This window comes from Chelonoidis abingdonii, chromosome 1 (assembly GCF_003597395.2).
Source record: "Chelonoidis abingdonii isolate Lonesome George chromosome 1, CheloAbing_2.0, whole genome shotgun sequence".
Lineage (NCBI taxonomy): Eukaryota > Metazoa > Chordata > Testudines > Testudinidae > Chelonoidis > Chelonoidis abingdonii.
The window spans coordinates 366,880,963-366,905,324 of record NC_133769.1 but is presented as its reverse complement, the minus strand read 5'-3'; the positions used below and the strand labels follow the sequence as shown (position 1 = coordinate 366,905,324).

Here is a 24,362-nt window from a genome sequence, read left to right as displayed (position 1 = left end):
CCCCAGCCCTGAGCCCCCTCCTGCACCATAGACCCCTCATCTCCAGCACCACCCCAGAGCCCACGCCCCCACCCCAACCCTTTTCCCCAGCCCTGAGCCCCCTCCTGCACCGTGAACACCTCATCCCCGGCCTCACCCCAGAGCCCACACCCTCAGCCAGAGCCCTCAACCCCCACACCCCAACCCGCTGCCCCAGCCCTGAGCCCTCTCCTGCACTGTGAACCCTTATCCCCGGCCCCACCCCACAGCCCGAGCCCTTCCCACACCCCAAACCCATCAACCCCAACCCGCACTCCAACCCTTTTCCCCAGCTCTGAGCCCCCTCCGGCACCGTGAACACCTCATCCCTGGCCCCACCCCAGAGCCCACACCCTCAGCCAGAGCCCTCACTCCCCACACCCCCAACCTGCTACCCCAGTCCTGAGCCCACTCCTGCACTGTGAACCCCTCATCCCTGGCCCCCACCCTGCAGCCTCAGCCCCTCCCATGCTCCAAGCCCCTCATCTCCGGCCCCACTCCAGAGCCCATACCCCCATCCAGATCCCTCACCCACCACACCCAACCTGCTGCCCCAGCCCTGAGCTCCCTCCTGCACTGTGAACCCCCCATCCCTGGCACCACCCCACAGCCCTCACCCCACACCCCAAACATCTCACCCCCAGCCCCATCTCAGAACCTTCACCCGCAGCCAGAGCCCTCATCCTCCAATACCCCAACCCGCTGCCCCAGCCCTGAGCCCCCTCCTGTACCGTGAACCTCTCATCCCCAGCGGTTTTTTTTCACCCTCGTGGTGAGGATGGGCCAGTAGATCTTGTGTCCGGGCTTGTGAATGTTCATGATGATTTGGCAAGGCTGCGTACAAGGGCAGCTATGGGGTGATGGGCGCTCTCAGTGCTGCCTCTAGAAATCCACTCTGTTTACACATGAGAAGATGTGTTTTCCAGCTTGTCAGTGTCGCAGAATCCTGCCTCCTGGGCTCTCAAGCTGGGTAATTCCTGTCTCATGCCTCACAACCAGGAATAGACATCCCGTGTTTGGGATTTCACTGCTGCCGATCCAGGGAGAACAGAATCTCGTTTGCTTTCTCGTGTCTCTGTCGGCTCTACAGAGCGAAGGGGACTGGCCACTAAGTTGCGCCTGTGCAGATGTGAGTCGGGGGCTCAGAGGGGACCGAGGTAGGAAGGGGCAGTTGCTACAGTCACATCTCTGACAATACCCACACTTTGTAGGCCTTCACTGGTGATTGCAAATACTTTTTCTCTGCTCTGTGGTCCCTTGAGAGGAAGTCCATGTGGCTCGCTCCCCAGACTTCATTGCCCCGCAGGCTGCAGCTGATGAGCTGCAGTCCCTGCTCTGTGTTAGCAGGAGCCAGACATCTTCAGTGATTCTTATTGTGATTCTTATAAGTGATTCTTATTGACTTCCTGCTTTTCCGCTCTGCAAAACGAACCAATGGAAGGGAGGGGGTGCTAAGAGTGGTCCGGATCCTGAGCGACTCAGCGTTTGCCCAGTCCTTACTGGGCCCCAGCTCCCACTTCACTGGTATAAGATCGGCGTAAACAGGCTCTAGCCCTGGGAGAAGAGATGATCCTTGCACGGTGCCCCGAAGCCCTGGATGTTTGGGCTGTTTTGGATGAAAGGCAAGGAGCCCCTCCTGGAGAAGGCCCAGCCCGCGGCCTCCTCTTTGTAAGCCGAGGAGGATCCAGTTAGAGCAGCGTGGCTGGGCCTGGGGGAAGGAGGTCTCTCAGCTGGCAGGTCCTAGCCCTCAAGAGTGGGCCAAGTACATCCCTGGTGTACATACGTCTGTTGAAGTGAGCTGAGTCACACCAGAGCTGGATTTGGCCTCCTGCCTGTGGGTCAGAGAGCACTGTGCGCTGCCTCTCAGATTCACCCCCCATCAGTATTGTGGCGCCCACTTGTACCAGGGGTAGATTTGGCCTCCTGCCTGTGAGTCAGAGAGCACTGTGCGCTGCCTCTTAGATTCACCCCCCATCAGTATTGTGGCACCCACTTGTGCCAGGGACTAATTTGGCCCTGGCACCATTTGTTTAGGGCTTGATCCTTGGGTCACCTGGTGTCTTGCTCACCAATAGCCATTCTGGACTCAGTGGGGTGACTGGTGGACAGAGCAGCACAAGGGGGCGGGGCGGAAAGGGGCAAAGCCCGATCCCCCGCTCCAGGCGTGGTTGGTAAAATGGGGTCCCCGGGCTTGTGGGGCTGCTGCTCCTGCCTTAGAGGCAGCAATATGCCCAGCCGGCGGGTCTCCTGCCCCTGCCCATAGAGCAGTGGTTCTCAATCAGGGGTCCTGGGCGGCCTGGCTCGTGGTGTGGGGCCCCAGGCAATTGCCCTGCTTGCTACCCCCTAATGCTGTGGTTCTCAAACTTTTGTAGTAGTGACCCCTTTCACACAGCAAGCCTCTGAGTCCAACCCTCCTTACAAATTAAAAACACTTCTTATATATTTAACCCCATTATAAATGCTGGAGGCAAAGCGGGGTTTGGGGTGGAGGCTGACAGGTTGCAACCCCCCATGTAATAACCTTATGACCCCCCGAGGGGTCCCAACCCCCAGTTTGAGAACCCCGGCTCTAACATCAGCCCTGGCTTTTGTATGCAGAAAACAGCTGTTGTGGTACAGGTGGGCCGGTGAGTTTTTATAGCATGTTGAAAGGCCTCAGAGCTGGTTCTGGGGGTGCTGGGTTGCTGTGGCGCTGGCTCTGGGGGTGCTGGTTTTGAGGAGGCGGCATTGTGGTGGTACCCTGGGGAATGGTGTTGCCACTGCCAGGTGTTTTTTACTGTGTTGCCTGCGCAGGCCCCACCCAGGAGCCTGATCTGCCCCCTCCATCTCCTTGTAGTACCCAGTCTGTCTGCTTCTCTTTTTGCAGTGCCTTGGTACATCGCACCACCCCTTCCCCCTTCCATCTGTGTGCAAGTGTCTCTGTGCCTGGCTGTGTGCTTGTATGCCCCATTAGCAAGGACTTCCTCTGTGTATCCCCAAGTTCGCTGAGCTGAGGCCGGTAGCAATACCAACCCCCTCCCCCCAACACTTCCCAGCACACTTCACCTCCTGTGAACCTAACCAGACTTCAAAGTCAACTTTCGGAAGCCAAAATGTCGGCGCCCTGATGTCAAAGCATGATCCTGCAGGGCTGACCTTTGCCCTTCTGCTGTGGTTTGCAGACACCTACCTCCCAGTTCTGACCCCTTCCTTCCCCTTGGGCTTGCCGTTGAGCAGCCCACAGAGAAGATGCTTTATCTCGTGTTTGTGGTCATCTGCTCCCGTCAGCTGCTGAAGGCTGGGGGGTTCAGCAATTCAGCAACAAGGAGACTGCATTTCAACAGCTGCAAGTGTTTCACACTCCCTGTGATGGCTAGCGGTAAAATTCAGGGCATGGCTGAGGTCCAGCGCCTGCACCTGGGAGGGATTCAGGGAGGCTTTTGAGAGAGATGAGTTAATGACTGCTGCTAATGCTGCTGGCAGTTGGACGTGGACTAAGGCGAGATCCTTAGAACCTGGTCAGAGGGGGCCCACAGGTAGTGCAGAACACAGCTGGCTGACTTGTTGGCCTAAGCTTGGCTGGCCGTGCCGCCTCTACCTGGAGGGAGAATTATGGGTTGGAGGAGGGAAATAATGGATCTGGGGAAGCTGGACTGGGAAAAAGCTCACTGGGTTGGGAGGAAGAGTCTGTAGGGTAGGGGAGAAATGTTTGAGAACGAAGTGTCCCTTTCCCCTAGGAGACCTTGAGGATTGGGTGGTTCTAGCAGGGGAGGGTCTAGGCATTTTGCTGCCCCAAGCACGGCAGGCAGGCTGCCTTTGGCGGCTTGCCTGCGGAGGGTCCGCTGGTCCTGTGGCTTCGGGGGACCTTCTGCAGGTGCGGGAGGTCTCCTGAAGCCACAGGACCAGCGGACCCTCCGCAGCCAAGCCGTCGAGGCTGCCTGCCTGCCGCCCTCGCGGCGACCGGCAGAGAGCCCCCCGCGGCTTGCCACCCCAAGCACGTGCTTGGTGTGCTGGGGCCTGGAGCCACCCCTGGGTTCTAGGCTCCAGTCAGCAGTGATCCAGTGATGAAGTAACCCGCTGTTTATGGAGCAGGGAGAAGATGAGCAATGGGCAAACCTCGGGGGGTTGGTTCAGATAAAGGTTTGGGTTCTTCTCCAAGCCACTCTAAGAATCTGGCCCACAGAAGAGCACCTTTCGTCTGGGAGTGCGTCACTAACCCTGTATGGACAGCACCCTGAGAATGCAGCCATCTCCCAGCCCAGGCACAGTTCAGCAGTGGCTGGAAAAGGGGCGTTTTGGCCATGAGTGAGACACTAGCCAGGTGCCTGTGCTTATGTTGCCTTCGGGAGGTTGGCCCCAGTGGCACGGAGTTACTCCATTAGCTCCGGTGGAATAGGCTGGTTCTTTCAGTGCGGAAAGCTCAGGACCATGGTGTTTGTATGTGTATGTGGCCACAGCTTGTTATGCAAGGATGCTGGGGCCAACCTCCTAGTCTTACGAAAGGTGCCCTGCATGTCCAGGCAGCACAGCCAGAAGCTCGGGTTGGAAAGTCCCCACCTGTGGAAAGCTCTGTGGAATTCACTGCAGCCACCTCCCAGAGCTGGAGGGCTGGAATGAGCCAACCAGCCTCTTCAGCTGGGCTTCCACAGAGCATGGGTATTTTAAACCTGATGCTTAACCAACTATGCCATCCCCCAGGCTTACCCCACTGAACCTTCCTTCCGGGCAGTGGCTGCAGAGTTCACAACAGAGCTGGTGATGTTTTTCTCTCTTTGACCTTGGTGGCCTTCAGAGCAGCTGCACCAGAAGAACTAGTCAGCCTGTACTGTGTTTAAAGGGACACAATCACAGAGCATAGACACAACATCTCAACTGTCTGAGAACTGTTAGCGTCTAGTTAGAAATGCAGCCAGTAGAGTTAAATGCTTATCGTTGGTCTGCGATCCCAGCCTGCAGGTGCAGCTATGAAGAGGACAGGCTATTTTAAAAAAAAGTCTGAAAATTCCTTAAACCACTTAGAATATAACGCTGAATAAAAATGACATTCCCTGCATTGCAGTTTACCAATTTCTGGATTAAAAGACCAGAGTTTGGAATTTCATCCCTATTAATCTCCTGCCAAAACACCATGGAACCACTTGGCACCAGCCAACTCCACCTCTATTAACAATGACCTGTGGGAAGGATATTATTTTAATTGGGTGTGTGGCCTTTGACATGGTGCTTTTACCAGGTGTATGTGAAACTCTTAAGTCTAGATCTAGTCTTTTACGGAAGAAGTTGCCAAGTGAAGATTTAAAAACTCATCAACTAAAACACAATGCTTGTCCCTTGCAAACTAAGGCCGTGTCTGCAAACAGCCTGCAGAAGCATGCCTCCCAGCCCGGCCTGTCAGACTCCGGCTTCCGGGGCTTGCAGTGGAGCTCTAAAAATACCTGTACAGACAGCACCTTGAAGTTGTGGCATTGAAGTCTAGGGTGGGGGGTAGGGTGAGCAGATGTCCTGATTTTATAGGGACAGTCCCGATTTTGGGTGTTTTTCTTCTATAGGCTCCTATTACTCTCCACTCCCATCCCGATTTTTCACATTTGCTGTCTGGTCACCCTAGTAGGGGGTGATCTCTGTGAATCCTACACCTATGGTCTTGTAACGTAGCAACAGTCACTCATTAGGATACATTGTTTGCCGGGGTAAAAACTCCTTCCCAGCCCCAGCCTGGTGATCTGCTCCATTCTACTTGTGGCGCTTGCTCTTGCTCTTCTTGAGTCGAACGGGGGTCTGTCGACGGACGTGTTGGATCTGGCCCTGGTGGCCAGGGCTGAAGACCTGGTTGCACTGAGTCAGTGTGAGTTGTGCCATTGATTCAGTGGGCCCAGGCTTTCACCCTAGATTTTCACAAGCGCTCAACACCTATAGGGACACTGATGGGCAGCCTGTCCCAAAATCCCAGGTTCCAGTGTGCTTCCAAAACCCAGTACCCACTGTGCCTTCAATGGGCTGAGCGCTTCTGCTAATCTGTGGGTGCTGAGTTCGTTAAGAACAGTCTGTAATTAGCAGTGAGGAACTGCTGTAATTACGCAACAAAACTTGTATGTCCTGGTAAGAAATCTTGGGGTTGTCAGTTGAAAAAGAACAATACCAGGAGGGGATTGTGAATGTCCTTACTCGGTTGTCATTCAAGCAATACGCCCGTGGCATTGTCTCCTGAGTGAGAATCACATATGAATTGAGTAAAAAAACTGTAGGCATTTGCCAGTGTTACTGACTTCTCCCAAGGTCAGAGTGTCTGTCCTCGCTGGTACACAGAAAGCAGAACTTACCTAATCATGGGAAGAGGAAGGCAAAGATAGAAATGATGATTTCTCCCTAGCTGTGGAGCAAGTGGAAAGTGTGGTTTAAATTCCCCACTGGTGGGATCTTATTTCTCCCGGTGTCAGGGCTTTGTGGAAGTGCATGGATCGTAGGCTGTTATCAGGATGAGGGGGATAGAGGCCTTCTGTTGAAATGACAGCCACCCTCAAGAAGATAAGGAAGTGGAGAAGTTCGTTTCTGATGAAAGAGGGAGTGAGGCGATAAGCCTGTATCTCAGCTAATGATGACTAAGGGAGAATGTCTCTGTAAAGGCATTTTTCATTGGCAGTGGAATTTGACAGACTTCATGGCAGCTGGCACTGCTGCACTTCATTGCTTAGACAGTGTGGTGAGCTGTGCTTTGGAGGCACATGGACAGGAATAAAGTAGGAATAGGAGGAGCAAAGGAAATTCTGTATGAACCTCAGGAATGCTTTGGACCAAGGCCTCCCTTAGGGGAGTGGCAGGAATCTCCTGACCTGAACTGGACAAAGGTCTGGAGAGCACTCTTGCTGGAGTCCTGCTGCAGTGGAAGTTCCCAGAGCCTCCCATCGGAGTCTTTCAGCCTTAGGAGTCCTGAGCATTTTGGCCACAGTGCCGGTTCATGGCGCTGCAGATGAAGATTAGGAGCTGTGGGGCAAAGGGAGGGACACTGGGCTAGGAGTCAGGAGACCTGGGGTCTATTCTCAGCTCTGCCATTGGCCTGCTGAGTGACCTCGGGCCAGTCATCTCCCTTCCTTGTGCCTCAGTTTCCTCTCCCACCCTTTGTCTTGTCTGTTTAGACCACGGGCGGGCAAACTTTTTGGCCTGAGGGCCACATCGGGTTTCCGAAATTGTATGGAGGGCCTGTAAGGGAGGGTGTGTCTCCCCAAACACCCCCTATCTGACCCCACCTGCTTCTCGCTCTCTGATGGCCCCCTCCGGGACTCCTGCCTCATCCACCCCTCCCTGTCCCCTGATCGTTCCCCACCACCCCATCCAATCCCTTCTCTCATTTCTGACTGCGCCTCCGGGACCCCTGCCTCATCCCACCACCCCTTCTCCCTGACCACCCCTGGGAACCTCTGTCCCTGACTGCCCCCCGCTGCTCCATCCAACTCCCCCACCTTCCTAACTGCCTCCCAGGACCCCTGGCCTCATTCAACTCCCCTGTTTCCTGCCCTCTGACCACCCTGACCTCTATCCACACCTCCACCCTCTGATCACCACCCCAAACTCCCCTGCCCTCTATGCAACCCCCCTGCTCCCTGCCCCCTTACGGCACTGCCTGGAGCACTGGTGGCTGGCGGTGCTACAGCTGCGACGCCCAGAACACCCGGACAGGCAGCCATGCTGCCCAGCAGGAGCCAGCCATGCCACTGGGCGATACAGAGCATCGGGTCAGACAGCGGCCTGGCAAGAGCTCGTAGCCCTGCCGCCCAGAGCATTGCGCCAGTGGTGCAGTGAGCTGAGGCTGTGGGGGAGGGGGTGAGCCTCCCGGACCAGGAGGGTCCCACAGGCCGGATGTGGCCCACGGGCCGTAGTTTGCCCACCTCTGGTTTAGACTATGAGTTCTTTGGATCTCTTGCTATGTGTGTGTGTGTGTACTGAGCCCCACACAACGGGGTGCTGATCTCAGGTGGGGTCTCTAAGTGCCACTGTCATGTACCCGAATGTAATAATGCTGCTGCAGTGGGACTGTGTGTAATGCAGAGAGCACTAGACCAATGTGCTCATATTGTGTGGACATACAGGCTTAAGAGAGAGAGAGAGCCTGGAGTACTGGGCCTGGTGCGAGACCTGAGGCCGGAACCAGAGGCTGCGAACCAAAGTCAGACCAAGTATCAAACAGATGTTCACAAGTTCACTGTCTGCCTGGCACGTGAACTTGGGAAAGTTGTTGCTTGCGTACTAGGCACTAGATATTTACCGAAATATATTTCGGCTAGTGCAAGGACACCGCAATCTAGTCCAAGATAAGATGGTTGACAAACACTGAACAGGGATGTTTTGTCCAAGATATCAGGAACAAGGGGAGGTAACAAACAGGTGTAATGAAATACGCACGGTGGTGCGTAAGTTGTGTGTTCTAGTTGTTTGTCTCAGCCTATAAATATCTGTCCTTAACCCTCTGTGTGGCCGAGGGGACAGTAGAGACTCCTGCTGCTGCCTGAGCCCCTTCTTGCCACGGGGCACTCATGTCTTAGTGCACCTGTAACCACGGAGCCAGGGTGCTGGCATTCTAGGGCAATTAGTCTGGCTGAATGCCTTTGTCACTGAACTGTGCCGGTGGTCATTCTTTATGAGACACAGCAAAGTCTGGTGAATGAGCAGGCTGCCTTATTTGCTGTTAATAATAATAAAGTTGGGGCCCCAAGGACTGAGGCAATGACATTGCAGCCTTCAGCACTTGACAGCATAGGGGAGTACCACTGAGGTCTGCCGAACCAGCTATCTGCACAGAGCTGGACAGCACACGGAGAGAACCCACACATGCAAGCCAACTGGCAACACAGTCCCACACCGTTCTCTTGTGACTCTCCTTCCTTTCCCCAGATGTAGGGCAGGGCAGTGAGCCTGGAGGGGAGGAACATATGCATCCCTGTGACCAGGCCCCACAGCCAACGGGAAGGGAACAGCCTCCAGGCCAGACAAGGATTGCAAAAGCCATTTGAGCCTCATCCTGCTCCCAGTGAAGTCCATGGAAGGTTTGTTGGCTAGGGCTTGTTATTCAGGAGTCTAGGAATTCGTGACTGCCCTGTGGAAGCCCACGCAGTGCAGAGGAGATCAGCAAAGCACCCAGTCATGTGTCTCACTCCTACACCTCAGTCCCTCTGGTAGGGGACACAACAAGGAGAATAGAGGAGGTGTGCAAGGCTAGATTCCAAGGCAGGAGGAAATCCCCATGTCCTCAGCCCCCCAGGCATCTCTGTCTGTGGAATCCCTGAGCTGCAGATGTCAGTTCTTCTGTTCTGCAAACCCAGCGGTGGGGGTTGATTGGTTATTGGATGGAATTAGATGGCATGTGGTATTTGTGTGTTTATTTTGATGTTAGCTGTTGTCTGTCCCAGCGCTCGGGCTCGGGGGAAGGGCTTTGTTTCATCTGTAGTGGATGTGTGTGTTACAGACTCCTAGGGCCAGATTTTCCCCTATTTGTGCCCCAAATACAAGTGGCCAGATTTTCCTAAGAGCTCAGAATGTTGCGTGAACCCGAGGTATGGAGCTCTTGTGAAATCCTGCCCATAAGGGGTCAGGGTGGGAGCGGCTGGGTGCTCAGCACCTGCAATCCTGTCCCGTCAAGCGGGACCAATTGCATTACACAGGGGTGTCTCCTAGGGATGCGGTGGGCCCTGGGCTGGGTTCTGAGCAGATATGGAATGAGAGAGTGATTATTTCCTTTTAACCTTTAAATCCAGTGTATCCAGTGCTCCAAGTGCTGGGCTGCGAGCCTGGCATTCCTCAGTTCAAATCAGACATTGGCGTGGACTTCCTCTGCACCTCTGGGAAAGCCACTTGGTTGCCCCCGGGCCTCAGTTTCCCCCAGTGTTAAAATGGGGATGATGGCGTTGGCAGGGGTATTGGGAGGGTTAGTTAGCTCGTGTTCGTCTGGTGCTTTGAGGATGTGATGCTAAGATGATTGGTGGAGCTCCCACGCTCTGCAACTGCCCCCTGCTACACTCCTCCCTTTCCGTAAGATTTCTCCTAACACCTAAACAGGAGAGTGGCTGCAGCTGGGAAGGGAAAGATATCTCAGGGGGCTGGGGCTGAGAGCTTGTTTTCTCTTTAATGAGAGACTTGGTGTCCCTTTAGACCCATGTAATCGTGCTTAGACACTGACAGATGCCTTAGAAATTGGTATAATGCTAATGGAGTCTTAAGGATGAAATATAAAATATGTATATATAAAATACAACAAACCCATGGCCTCCCAGGGCCTGCCCAGTTGTTGTTATGCTGCTTAGCAATAGCATGGATGCAGCACCAGAAATAGAACCCAGATGTTCTTGCTCCAAAAGTCTAGGCCCCGACCACTTGAGCTAAAGGAGAATCCCCATTAGCCATATAGGGCTATGGCACACATTTGGGCAGTCCTGGTTCAGTCCTGCAAAGAAGGATGGGGGTGTACATACACTCTAGCCTGTACAGTGCAGTCAGCTCTGCCTTTAACTCACTGCTGGGCTCAGCACCACCAGATTCACTGAGGCTCTACTTTGCCAGACGATGGCAGCGACGGGGTCCTGGTGATGCAGAGAGCAGCTGTGTTGCTTTGGGGGTGAGGGGATCTTTGCAGTGCTCATCCCGAACTGCAGGGCAAAGTGCCCACAGGACTCCACTCTGCCCTCTGCACCAGCTGTTTTGCCAGTCTATGAATGTGTGCGGGCTTGTTTTTATAGAAACAGCTGCTGAGAAATGAGGTCACTCAGAGAAAGAGAGGAGTCTGGTTTGATTATTCCCCCAGACCTTTTTCCCCCAACCAAGTAAACAGAGCTACTGAGTCTGCTCTGCTGTATGTGCTGACCCGGGTGTGAACTGGAGAGAGAGGCCCTGCGGCAAGCCCCTGCACTGGACACCTGAGCACTCTGTGGCAGCTTGGATCTGGAGCCACACTGGGTCGGGCCCATGTGTGTAGCCCTGACTGAAAGGTATCTAGTCCAAGAGTCTTCCCTAGATAGTGCTGCCTATAGTTAAAGTTGCCCAACTTCCCTATATGAGACTTTGTTTTCAGTTGCTTATAACACTGCCAAACTTTAACCGTTCAGGCTGAAATTTTCTGTGCTAGGTGTCTGCCTCAGGCTGAGTATAGTTGGGAAGTTTTAGCTAAAATTATTCAGCCTTTTTGAAGAATGTTATGGGAATATATGTTGTTTTGCCCTTGTTGAAAAAAAAAACCTCTTACAAACACTTTGTTGAGAAGCTCTAGTGCCTCCGTGTTTTGGAACAGGGACTTGGAATGTGGCAGGGAGTTTGCCCTGGGGTCAGGGATGTGCCTTTTGCTGTTTCTATGAAAATTCACCCAAGTTGCAAATGTTTGATAGAGACTTATTAGAGTGGTGTTAAATTCCCCAAAGATTCCATCTGCACCGAGCATGCTCCACCATCCTCACAGCTCCTGCATGTGACTGGATGATGCATGTGTCATTTGGCAGAATGACTGAGCATGCGCCAGTCCGGGAGTTGCAGAGGCTGAGCAGGACTTGCCCTGGAGTTGCAGCTCCTGGATGCCAGTGGCTGCTGTGCCAGGCATGGGTACTGAGAGCCTATCTCTCTAGTGTTCTCAATGCCCCTGCTGCTGTTCCCAGGCAGCGAGGAGGAGGAGGAGGAAACAGCCACACAGTATGCAGAGGGGTGAGAAATGAGGAGGAGTGGGGGTTATGTGAGCCAGAGGGTGTCGAGGAGCAGAAGGGGAGCGGGACAGGAACTGATGGGGGCAGCAGAGGAGGCGGGGACAGGAATCAACTAAGGGGATGGTTGGGAGCAGAGGACAGTAGCTGAGGTGTGGCGTTTGGAGCAGAGGGTTGCAAAGATAGGCTGGACATACAGGGATAGAAGTGGTCTGTAACCACTAAATCACACTCCCTTCCAGATCCTGGACTTGAACCTGGGAGTTCTGTCCTGAGTCTCCACTTTCCTCGTCTGTCAGCAAATAGCTATGAAACCCTCTTGTGAAATGGGTGTGTGTCACCCTACGTCTAGTGAGTGGGCCACACAGACAATAATAGCCTTCTACTGCTACCACTTAGGGGGGCTCTAAAGGCCCAAACCCTGCTGATGACCCAAGTTCTCAGTCAATCCAGCTCCATGTGATGGAATTTCTGTGTTTTCAGGTTTGTTTTTTAAAATTAGGAAATTGCACCCAAAAAACGACATTAAAAGAAAGTTGGAGTTGCAAAGTCAAGCACTCAAAAATTGGGAAATGCTAGAATTAAGGTTGCCAATGTAAAATTAATTTGGCCAGAGGTCCCCAAACTGTGGGGTGTGTGTGTGTGTAGGAACATTTGAGGGGGCTTGGTAGGGCCCAGGCCACCCCCCATGGGGTAGAGAGGGAGTGCCACTCAGTCCTGCTCTGCTCCCAGCTCTGCTCCGGCCCCGCCCTCTGCCAGGGTCCCGACTCCCAGCCTTGGTCCCTGCAGTGGTTTAGCACCTGGCCCTGGTCTTAGCCCCTGGCTGCGGCCCCATTCCTGGCCCTGCTCCTGGCCCCAGAGTCACCCCAAGTTGCAGCCACAGCCTTGACCACCCTTACCCTTGTCAGCGTCCCCCTCTCCCCTGGAGCCGTGGCCCCACTCCCAGCCCCGACTCTGGGGGCACACAGACTGGGCAAGGGGGGACACGACCCCGAAAAGTTTGGGGACCATTGACATATGCATTGTGATATAGTCGTTAATGACACGATCACATCCTATTTATTACACAGGACCCCAGCCTCATTCAGTGCATGGGATGCATCTGCACTGGGGCTGAATCAGGGCTGTGTAGTGAAGGAGGCTGTTGTCTGCAGGATCCCTGCCTCATTCGTTGCAGAAGTTTGAAGATGTCCAGTGAACGAGGCAGGGGCTGCAGAAAGAGAAGGGGTGGACCTGTGCCCAAGGAAATTGAATGTTGCCCCGGAGAAGTGGAATCTTTCCCTGCTTCTGTCAGAGCTCCTGCTTGATGCTGGGTAAATCACTTAAACCACAGTGCTCATAGTTGACCACTAATTGTGTCTTCCTCATTTTCTGGCTTCCCAACCCAAGACACCAGGGAACAGATTTGCAGAAGGACTGAGCACTCACAGCTGCAACTTAGGTCGACGGGAGCTGAGCTCTGGGCATCGAATGTGCCATAAAAATTCTAAGAGAGATGAGCAAAAAGAACAGGAGCACTTGTGGCACCTTAGAGACTAAGGCCTTGGCTACACTGGAGAGTTGCAGCGCTGGTAGTGGCTTTACAGTGCTGCAACATACTCCCCATCCACACTGGCAAGGCAAATACAGCGCTGTATCTCCCTGGCTACAGCACTGGTTGTACTCCACATGGACGAGAGGAATAAAGAGAACAGCGTTGGTGCTGCAGCGCTGGAGTGCCAGTGTAAACAGTGATTAATCTTACTACGCTGTAACTGACCTCTGGAATTTTCCCATAATGCTTTTAACTAAAGAACTCTCTTTGTTTTGTTGTGAACTCGGGGCTCAGGGAGCTGCTTATCTAAAAAATAAACACAGCTACTGTTTGGTCGAGCAGAGGCAGGCAGGGAATGTCCACAGCTAGTGTTTGCTTGAAGAGAGAAACAGCACAGCGGGGGGTGGGGGGGGGAAGGGAGTCCGTCGGAGCAGCTGCTTATCTGGTCTGAAGGCTATTTGCATTTAAGAGTGAATGAGAGAGGGGTGGGGGAAGTGGTCGGAATTTGCAAGGCTGGGAGCTGACACAGTGTCTGCTCCAAAAATCCATTCCTCTCCCCCCACCACGCTCCCTGTCACACTCCACCCCCCTCTTTTGAAAAGCACATTGCAGCCACTTGAACGCTGAGATAGCTGCCCATAATGCACCACTCCCAACACCGCTGCAAATGCTGCAAATGTAGCCACGACAGTGCGCTGGTAGCTGTCAGTGTGGCCACGCTGCAGCGCTTTCCCTACACAGAGGTACGAAAACAGCTATAACTCCCAGCACTGTACGGCTGCAAGTGTAGCCAAACCCTAACACATTTATTTGAGCATAAGCTTTCGTGGGCTACAGCCCATTTCGTCGGACACATAGAATGGAACATATAGTGAGGAGATATATATACATACATACAGCATGAAAAGGTGGGAGTTGCCCAATCAGCTCTCAGAGGCTAATTAATTAAGATGAGCTGTTGTCAGCAGGAGAAAAAAAGCTTTTGTAGAGATAATCAAGATAGCCCATTTCAGACAGTTTGACAAGATACTTAACATGGGGAAATAGATTCAATGTGTGTAATGGCTTAGCCATTCCCAGTCTCTATTTAAGCCTAAATTGATAGTACTAGATATCAAAAGTTTTTTTTCTCCTGCTGACAACAGTTCATCTTAATTAATTAGCCTCTTAGAGTTGGTTGGGCAACTCCCACCTTTTCATGTTCTCTGTATGTGTATATATCTCCTCAGTCTACGTTCCATTCTATGCGTCCGATGAAGTGGGCTGTAGCCCACGAAAGCTTATGCTCAAATACATTTGTTAGTCTCTAAGGTGCCACACGTACTCCTGTTCTTTTTGCGGATACAGACTAACACGGCTGCTACTCTGAAGAAAGAGATGAGGCGTGTGAGAAAATATCTTTTATGGGCTCGATTTCTGTCGGTGAGTACTCTGAAAAATCAGGGCCTACGTGTCTCAAATTAGTTGTCGCTGTTGATAATTGCAGCCTTAATCTCTCTGTGCCTCAGCTCCCCATCTATAATAAGACTATCCCCTGCACAAAGAAAAATTCCTGAATGTCTGTGAAGCGCTCAAACACTATGGGGAGAGCACCATAGAAACACCCAGCAGGAAATTAGTAATTCTGTAGGCCCTGCCAGATTTGGGTGGCATGTGGTAAATAAAGCCTGCACCACGTATTGAATGAGAAGGATAAAAAGAAATGCTGAATAACTGAAGGAGGTGGCAGTCCTGTGGAAAAAATAGTGTGGGAGCATGTAAATAAAGACCATATCGTTATGCACAAGGGGGCTGAAATAAGGTTGCGCGGGCAACTTTCCTGCTGGTGTTTCATGACTTCTAAATGTTTGGCTTTGCAACCTGAATTTTGGATGTAATTAGTACTTATATTACAGTAGCACCTAGAGATGCCATTGTGCTGCTAGGCTCTATACACCCATGCTGAGACAGACTCCCTGCCCTGCTGAAGAGCTTACGGCAGAGGTGGGCAAACTATGGCCTGTGGGCCTGTCCTGCCCATCCCCGAGCTCCTTGCCAGGGAGGCTAGCCCCCGGCCTCTCCCCTGCAGCCGCAGCGCGTCGCAGTGCCAGCGTTCTGGCCCGCTGCTCCTGCCGGGCAGTGCAGGTGGTGTGGCTGGCTCCCAGCTGCAAGCTCCTGCTGCTCTGAGTGGCATGGTAAGGGAGAGGGGAGAGGGGAGGTTGGATAAGGGACAGGTGGCCCCAGGGGGCAGTCAGGGGACAGGGAGCAGCGGGGGTTGGATGGGTCGGGGTTGTGAGGGGGGCGGGAAGTGGGAGGGGGCGGATCGGGGGCAGCACAGCCTCCCCTAACTGGCCCTCCATACAATTTCAGAAACCCAATGTGGCCCTCAGGCCAAAAAGTTTGCCCGCCCCTGGTCTAAGTAGACAACAGCAACAAAGGGTGGGAGAAGGAAGCGTCATTAGCCCCACTTGACTGATGGGGCACTAGGCCCACAGAGGTTAAGTTGCTTGGCCAAAGCCACCCAAGGAACGTGTATGAGTACTGGGAGTTGCACCTGGATGTTCTAAGTCCCAGGCCAGGGCCTTAACCACCAAGCCATCCTCCTTCCTGTGACATGACATTATTGGCTTGTCGTTTAGGCCAGGCCCTTTGGGGTGCTGGACACTTTCCAGACATTTGGAAAAGGAGGAGTTCACAGGCACCGGGGCTTCTCCCGGGAGATATTCCACAGCCGCCTCCGTCTCCGGATTGGGAAGCTTTCCACAAAAACAAAGGAAAACAAACTCAGATCTCCTATTTTTGTGCCCGAGGAAACTTCCCTTCTTTCGTGTCCTTAGAATATCTTTACCGTAAACATTCTGTGCATTGCCCATCTGGTGGTGCTTGTTTGGGAGGCGGGAAATATGAGAAGTAGTAATGGGGAGGCAGCTGTGGCTGAATTCTATTTCTAGTTCCCAAGAGGTTTGGTGTTCAATGCAACCCAAGAGAAAGTTGCTGGGAAAGGGTGTCTCTGTGGAAATGCCAAGCACCTGTCACCCCAAACAACTTCACCTTTGCTCTACAGCTCTGCAATTTAGGCCACGGATGGCTCTGTCTTTCCACTATATTTTTTGTTCATTAGCCTAAATTGCTCACTACCAATCATAAATCATTGCCCTCATGTAGCAGCTTTCAGCTGAGAATCTCCAAAGATTTGTCAGTTAATTCTCCCCCCAAGGGGTGGGTAAATGGCACTATCCATATTTTGCAGATGGTGAAGAAGGAAGTACCTTTTCCCATAACACATGAACCAGGTGTCACCCAATGAAATGAACAGGCCGCAGGTTTAAAACAAACCAAAGGAAGTATTTCTTCACACAATGCACAGCCAACCTGTGGAACTCATTGCCCGGGGACGTTGTGAAGGCCAAAACTATAACTGGCTTCAAAAAAGAACTAGATAAGCTCTTGGAGGACAGGTCCATCAATGGCTATTAGGTAAGATGGTCAGGGATGAAAACCCTATGCTCTGAGTGTCCCCAAGCTTCTGACTTCCAGAAGCTGGGACTGGACAACAGGGAATGGCTCACTCAAAGTTGCCCTGCTCTGTTCATTCCCTCTGAAGCATCTGGCGCCAGACACTGTCAGCAGACAGGATACTGGGCTAGATGGACCATGGGTCTGACCCAGCCTGGCCATTCTGATGTTCTTATGTGGAAGCTGAGTCATGGGGAGAAGGTGGACAACATTTTTGAGTTGGGTGCCTAAAACTAGGCCCCTGTATCCATCTGTAGGCACCTGAATACAAATGGCCTGTTTCTGAGAGGTGCTGGTGCCTGCCGTTCTTGTTGATTGCAGTGGGGAGTTGTTGGAGCCGAGCACTTCGGAAAATACAGCCACTGATGTAGGGACCAATCTGTGGATTTGGATGTCTGTCACTAGGCACCTGAGGATGAAAATGCTCAAATTCATGGCTTGCCCGAAGTCCCACAGAATCAGGAAGAGATTCCTGACCCCTCACCTGGAGCCTTGTGGAAGGCCATGCTCCTGTTAAATAGAAGGCAGGAAGAGGTGGTTGCGTATTTGGGATCCATTTTAAGAACTTACTGTCTGTACCGGGGACTTAATTTTGTGTGTGTGTGTGTGTGTGTGTGTGTGTGTGTGTGTGTGTGTGAGAGAGAGAGAGAGAGAGAAGTCCACTCTTTAACCAGCTGTGGTATGCTCCAGCAGCTCCACCATTGGCGGTGAGCAGAGGGGTCTCGGGTGCTTGTTGACACCATAGTTGTGTATATCTTCGCGCAGTGCATGCCCAGCTCAGCTAGGGAGTGGGCAGTGCAGGGTGGAGTTTGTGTCAGTACTAACGACATGCTTGGTCCAGGGAGAGCCCTGGAACATTGCAGGATGGCATATGAGACTGAATATGAGAGCTAAGGTAGGAAGCAGCTACAGGACCTCTCATGACAGGGTGAGCGGCCTAGTGGATGAGGGTGGGGCAGTAGATGTGATTTATCTGGATTTTAGCAAGGCCTTTGACGCAGTCCCACATGACATTCTCATGGGCAAACTAGAGAAATATGGTCTGGGTTAAATTACTAAAAGGTGAGTGCACACCCAGGGCCGGCTCTAGCCATTTCGCTGCCCCAAGCATGGCGGCACAGGGGTTGCTCTGCCACTCGCCGGTCCCGCGGCTCCGGTGGACCTCCCGCAGGCGTGCCTGCGAATGCTCTATCGGAGCTGCGGGAGCAGTGGACCCTCCGCAAAGACGCCTGCGGGAGGTTCACTGGAGCCACGGGACGAGTGGACCCTCCATAGGCGTGCCTGTGGGAGGTCCACCGGAGCCGCCTGCCGCCCTCCCGGCAACCGAAAGAGCGCCCCCCGCGGCATGTCGCCCCAAGCATGCACTTTGGCGCGCTGATGCCTGGAGCCGGCCCTGTGCACACCTGGGTGAAAGACCATATTCACAGAGTAGTTATCAATGATTTGTGAGAGTGTATCTCTGGGGGGAGGTCACACAGGGGTCTGTCCTGAGTCCAGTGCAGTTCAATATGTTCATTAATGACATGGTAATGGAGTGGAGAGGAAGCTTGTAAAATTTGCATATGATACCAAGCTGGGGGGGGGGGGTGTTGCCAGCACTTGAGAGGACAGGGTTAGAATTCAGAATGACCTTGAACAGTAGAGAATTGGTCTGAAATTCGATAAAGACACGTGCAAAATACCTCATCTAGGAAGGAAAAATCAAACACATAATTACAAACTGGGGCATAACTGGATAGGAGGTAGGCCTGCTGAAAAGGATCCGGGGGCCATCATGAATCAGAAGTTGAATGTGAGTCGATAATGTGATGCAGTTACAAAAAGGGCTAAAATCATTCTGGGGTGAATTAACAGGTTTATTGTACGTAAGACAAAGAAGGTAATTGTCCTGCTGTACTTGGCCCTGGAAAGATGTGGACAAATTGGAGAGAGCCCAGAGAAGAGTAACAAAAATGATCAAAGGTTTAGAGATCCTGATATAGGAAGAAAGGTTACAAATCTGAGCATGTTGAGCCTTGAGAAAAGAAGACTGAGGGGGGATCTGGTAACAGTCTTCAGATCTGCTAAGGGCTGTTCTAAAAAGGACAGTGATCCATTGTTCTCTGTGTCCACTGGAGGTAGGATAAGAAGCAATGGGCTTAATCAGCAGCAAGGGAAATTTAAGTCAGAAATCAGGAAAAACTTTCTAACTCATAGGATAGTTAAGCTCTGGAACAGGCTTCCGGGGGAGGTTGTGGAATCCCCGCACTGGAGGTTTTTAAGACCAGGCTGGACAAACCTGTCAGGGCTGGTCTTTGTTTGCTTGGCCCTGTCTCAGCGCTGGGGGATAGACTGAAGACCTCTGGAAGTCCCTCCATTTCAGCGGTAGGACAGCAGGTCAGGTGAACAGGAAGTGCGAATGGCAGTGGCACCTCGTTCTGGGCAGCTCCTTACCCACGCTGTAGTGTTCATGCTATTGGAGGGCTTTGTGCTGAATGTGGTATTTGAAGGGCTTTTGGTGGTCGTCCGTCGTTGGTGGGGGTGGTTTTTGATGGTGGTTAGTGGTGGGAACAGGGACAATCCCAGCTGTCTACAATTTGGCTGTTAAATATTCTTTTTTCCTTGAGGTGCATTGGAAGTCTGTGCTGGGAGGTGACCCATGGTGATCTCATGGTGATGCCTCCATGGCTTGCTGAGCCCACCTGAGCGCTTGGCTCTTGCACAGTGCAAAGGCCGTGATTCTAACCCCCGTGATCCCAGTGCAAATCCAGTGTCACTCCTTCCACTTCAGTGGAATGAGTCCAGGTGTCTGCTGGCATCAATGAGATCAAGATCTGGCTCTCGATTTTTAAGGCAGCCATGCAGGGAAGGGATGGGAAGGGAAGGGAAGGAGGGGGATTCGGGGAAGGCTTGTGTCTGCGTTAACGTGGGATCTTTCTTTTTCTTTGCAGCTTTCCTGATAGAGAGGAATGCCAGGCCTCTGAGCCAGTGCCTATTGTCCCACCCCCTCTGCTTCCTGTCCTTCCTCCTCTGAAACCACAACAAGAGAGTCCCCCAGAACTGCCTTCCAGACCAGTTGATCTCTTCCTGCCGGAGTTCGGTGAGTGTGTGTCAGGGTTAACCCGCCCCTTCTCAAGCTTTGCGTTAGTGCAGTGAACTGGGCTTCCCTGAATAACCTTTGGGCTTTGTGCTGTTTGTCCCTCCATCCATTCATCCCACTCATTGCAGCAGCATCCCAGTTTTGCCTGCTTTGACCCTGGGGATTTTTGCTGGTTGCAAGATCAGGTTTTGGGTGCCAGGAATCCCGACAACGTCACGGGACTCGACAATGACTCTTACACCACGTAGTGATGGTTCTGAAGCAGGCCTCTCCTAGCATCTCTCAGCGCAGCGCCAGGGTTTAGTTGGCCTAAAATAACGCGGAGAATTTTATCCCAGGGGATAGGCTAAAAAGAGGGCCAGCAAAACAACGTGTTGTCAGGAGAACAGACAAGAGGAAAGGGAGTCATTTGTATTATCATCTGCTAAATTATCCCAGAGCATCCAGCAATTGGATTCAGCTTTGCTGTCTGTCTGAGCCTTAAGCATTGCTCCTCACAGCTTCCTTCAGGGGCTTCTGTGACCCAAGAACCAGGTAGTGCCGACTGTTGGAGGGGCACAGAGGGGCTGCTGAGAGTTACAGGAATCTCCTGGGCCTGGCCTGTATGTTCTAGTTCAGGTGTAGGCAACCTATGGTACATGTGCCGAAGGCGGCGCACGAGCTGATTTTCAGTGGCACTCACAGTGCCCGGGTCCTGGCCACCGGTCCGGGGGGCTCTGCATTTTAATTTAATTTTAAATGAAGCTTCTTAAACATTTTAAAAACCTTATTTACTTTACATACAACAATAGTTTAGTTATATATTATAGACTTAGAGAGAGAGACCTTATAAAAACGTCAAAATGTATGACTGGCACGCGAAACCTTAAATTAGAGTGATTAAATGAAGACTCGGCACAGCACTTCTGAAAGATTGCTGACCCCTGTCCTAGTTCAATAAAGAATGTCATGACGTCTCAGATAAAAGCTGAGGTCACCCTGGTCATCAGTGTCCCGGAGAAATGCCAGTAAGGATGTTATGCAAGGGGTTAGGTATCTGTACTGAAAATTGTGTTCCTAAGGTCTGTGCCTGGGGAAAGGTGAAAAGCAGGTTTTCTGTAAGGGAAGAAATGTTTATCTATCAAGTTGTTTATGTGTAACTTCAGGATTGTGTCGTTCACAATGGGCCTGCTGCTGCCGGTCTGAACCAAATGCTAGTGAAGGATTGTAAAAACTTCAGAGAGAGACAAGTAATAGGAAAAAGTAAACGGGGTCGGGGTGGATTCTATCTTAAAATGCACATCAGATATTTGCTGCAATATATTTGGGGGACAAAGAAGATACCTTGTCATTCTTCACCTAGGAAGTGAACAGCCAGCGAGTTGGCTTCACGAAAGAGGAAGTCACAGCCAAACTTGACTGAAAATGCTGGAGAAAACTGTGGTTGAGAGAAGCTTCTTTAGACAGGAGGGTAACCTGTTAGTTAAGTTTAGTTTCTAGAAAACGTGTTATGATTTTGTTTGAGATGAAACAATTTGTTTCCACTGTCCATACTCACAATCCCTTGAATCTCTGAATAAATGCATTCTGGTTTTCACTCTGCATCTAGCTCAGGGCTGTGGTTTGGAGCAAAGTGCTGGTCCCGGGTTGAATCTGACAAGCTGACATGTCCTGTTCCTTTGGGAACAGCCAACCTGGTAGTTCTGTGAGTGTCCAGTGAGAAGGGGCTGGGTACTGCAAAGAATGTTCCGAGGCCGTGGGTGTTGGCATGTGCCTGCAGGCAGGGCTTGTGCTACCAGAGGCTGGTGGTTTCAGGGAGCTGACCCATGGCAGGCATAAACAAGGTGCCTTTGCACTAAGGGCAAGTGATGGTGAGGTGCCTCACATCCCTGGATACCCCGGCGGAGCATCACAGCTACTTTAGACGAAGAGAGTGGGGGATTTCATCCGCAGCTGCTGAGTGAAGCTGGATGAGATAGACAAGCCTGGGGACCAATCAGCAAGAGGCATTGACAGCTTTGCCGCTGCCTTGCATACCTGCCATCCAGGGCTGCCCTGCAGACCAGGGTCAGGCCCACAGGTAACCTGAGCAGAGGGAAAGCTGGAGTGGGAACCAGCAGCAAAGGGGTTAAATCTCAAAGTAAAGGGGGAGAAATACTGCTCATGTCTAGAGCATGGGACTAGAACTCAGGACTCCTGGGTTCTATTCCTTGCTGTGTCACTGACTCACTATGTGGCCTTGGGCAACTCTCTCAACTTCTCTGGGCCTCAGTTTTCTCCTATGTAAAATGGGGGTTGTGATACTTCCCTTCTGCTCTAGGGCCACATCAGCCCTTAGTTCATGAAGCTGAATGAGGCCTAATTAGTTAAACTCTCTGCGAATTAGTTATGTTCTATAGTATCATTAACTCACAGGCCTGCCTTGCACCAGCTGTGTAGCATTACGGGTATGCCAGGGGCAGTTTAGTTTTTACTGCTTTGGAAACCCTCTGGCACTCGAGAGGAGACAGGTCTCAGCTGTGGGGCCTAGAAAGGGGCTTCTTTATTGAGGCTGCTGGACACACCCAGGTCTTCTGGCTCCCAGACTGACAGAGGGAGGAGATGCTGCCCCGTGTGGCTGCACAGGGTCTCCCTACATCCTGGCCTGGACTTAGCAGTCATGGAAGCAATGGCTCAGAATGCTGCATGCTGCAGAGGAAATATGGCATCCCTTGTAACTGGGTATCGGTGCCTCTTCTGCATTGCCGAAGGAACAATGATGGAGGAAACTGGTCGTAGTTCTCTCCTGAAACCTGTTGTCCCAACAAACTCCTGCCCCAGGAGAAGAGGCAGCTGTTTCTCTGTGTGCATATAACTGAGACATTCCATTTCCATATCACCTGTCACCCAGAGTGCTTTATAGTCTGCCTGTACTGGGATCACTCACCAAGCACTGAAATGCAGCCACCTCTGGGCTGGGAAGCATCAGCCACTCTGCAATAGCTGCGTGGGTAGCAGCGTAGGACAGCCATGTGAATATGTACCTAGGACCCCGGGCAAGATAGTGCCTGGGTGACTAGCCTGTGCCAACGGCCATGCTCCAGCGGCTCCCCTGCTGTATTTATCTCTGTCAAAGCTGCAGTCACACCTCACATTGCTCTGTAGACTCAACTGAGGAGGGGTAATTAAGAGGGGGTTCATCCTATGAAACAGCAAGGGAGGCTGGAGCCACTGCATGCTGCGGAATTTGGCACGTGTGCCCGGCTCGTGCAAAGACAGCCACGGGCTCTTTCAGGATGACAAGTGGTCAGGGCCTTGTTTTTACAGCTCAGTTGTTCGAATGCTTGAGTCTAAACAGTGCTTCCTGCTTTGGGTGTTCCAAAAAGAAATAACTCAGGGCGCTAGCTCCCAGCCTCGAGCATCCCAAGGTCCCAGGAGAAATTCTCCTCCTTCAGAGGCTGGGGTACTGGGATACACAAGGCCTGGGTGTTTTACCGAGGGACAGATTTGATACTGTAATAACCTCATATGTAGTTAGCTTTGCCAGAAAGCAGCCACACCTGCCTCTAGAATCCGGGTGACCACATAGCAGTGTTTAACGTTGGCAGTTAGCACCCTGGTTCCCATAGCTCTCGCTCTTTATAAAGGTTAAATAAATGGCCCATTTGTTTTTCTCTCCTGGCTCTTACCTCCCTCCTGTTTCTGAATGGAGCCTTTGATTCATTGCATTGGACGATTAGTGCTGGCACTCAGGGGCTGCACCCACTTGCAATTTGTCCCTGCAGCGCCAGCCCTGTCTTCAATGCTCCATCAAACACTAGCTCAGCATATTAGCAAAGAAAAAACTCCTTTCAAAATCACTCTAGAAACACAAACTCCTCTGGAGAAAAACAAAAAAAAGGAACCAACAGGATGTACCACTACCCTTTCTCATGGTCTTGTTCTTCCATAACCTTGCCTCCGTGGCGACTGTCTGTCATTCCTCCCCTGTGCTCTGTCTAATTTAGGCTTCAATCCTGCAGTCATCAGACAAATGCCCACTGATTTCCGGTTCAGGCTCTTAGGAGAGGGATTCAAATGATGTGTTAACGGGAGTGTTGGACGTAAGACACAGGAGGTCAATCTACTCGGCACTGGTGAGGCCCCAGCTCGAGAACTGTGTCCAGTTCTGGGTGCCACACTCTAGGGAGGATGAGGACAAATTGGAGAGAGTCCAGAGGAGATCAATAAAAATGATAAAAGGTTTAGAAAACCTGACCTGTGAGGAAAGGTTAAAAATACTGGGCACGTTTAGTTTTGAGAAAAGAAAACTGAGGGGGACCTGAGAACACTCTTCAAATCTGTTAAGGGCTGTTCTAAAGAGACAGCGATCAATTGTTCTCCATGTCACTGAAGGTAGGACAAGAAGCAATGGGCTTAATTTGCAGCAAAGGAGATTTAAGGAAAGCTTTCTAACTCACAGGATAGTTAAGATCTGGAACAGGCTTCCGAGGGAGGTTGTAGAATCCCCTCACTGGATGTTTGTAAGACCAGGCTGGAGAAACTCCTGGTCAGGGCTGCTCTGGGTTTATTTGGTCCTGCCTCGGCACAGGGGGCTGGAAATGGTAACCTCTTGAGGTCCCTCCAG

The 24,362-nt window shown here is 51.9% G+C and overlaps 1 protein-coding gene and 1 long non-coding RNA gene across 14 annotated transcripts in view; both read left to right on the top strand.

The window, feature by feature from the left end:
• Nucleotides 1-24,362, top strand: part of ARAP1 (ArfGAP with RhoGAP domain, ankyrin repeat and PH domain 1) — a 187,946-nt gene that overhangs the window by 70,499 nt on the left and 93,085 nt on the right. For 11 of the 13 annotated variants that reach the window (XM_075061840.1, XM_075061841.1, XM_075061842.1 and 8 more), the window contains one exon: nt 19,629-19,777. In XM_075061840.1, the coding sequence (XP_074917941.1) occupies nt 19,629-19,777 (149 nt within the window). Of the gene's footprint in view, nt 1-8,115; nt 9,036-19,628; nt 19,778-24,362 lie in introns of those variants that run through there. The other 2 variants (XM_075061850.1, XM_075061849.1) reach the window with 1 other exon arrangement.
• Nucleotides 10,980-13,177, top strand: LOC142046135 (uncharacterized). Its single transcript, XR_012655071.1, has 3 exons — nt 10,980-11,661; nt 11,912-12,152; nt 12,740-13,177. It is a non-coding gene; the product is annotated as an uncharacterized LOC142046135 (long non-coding RNA).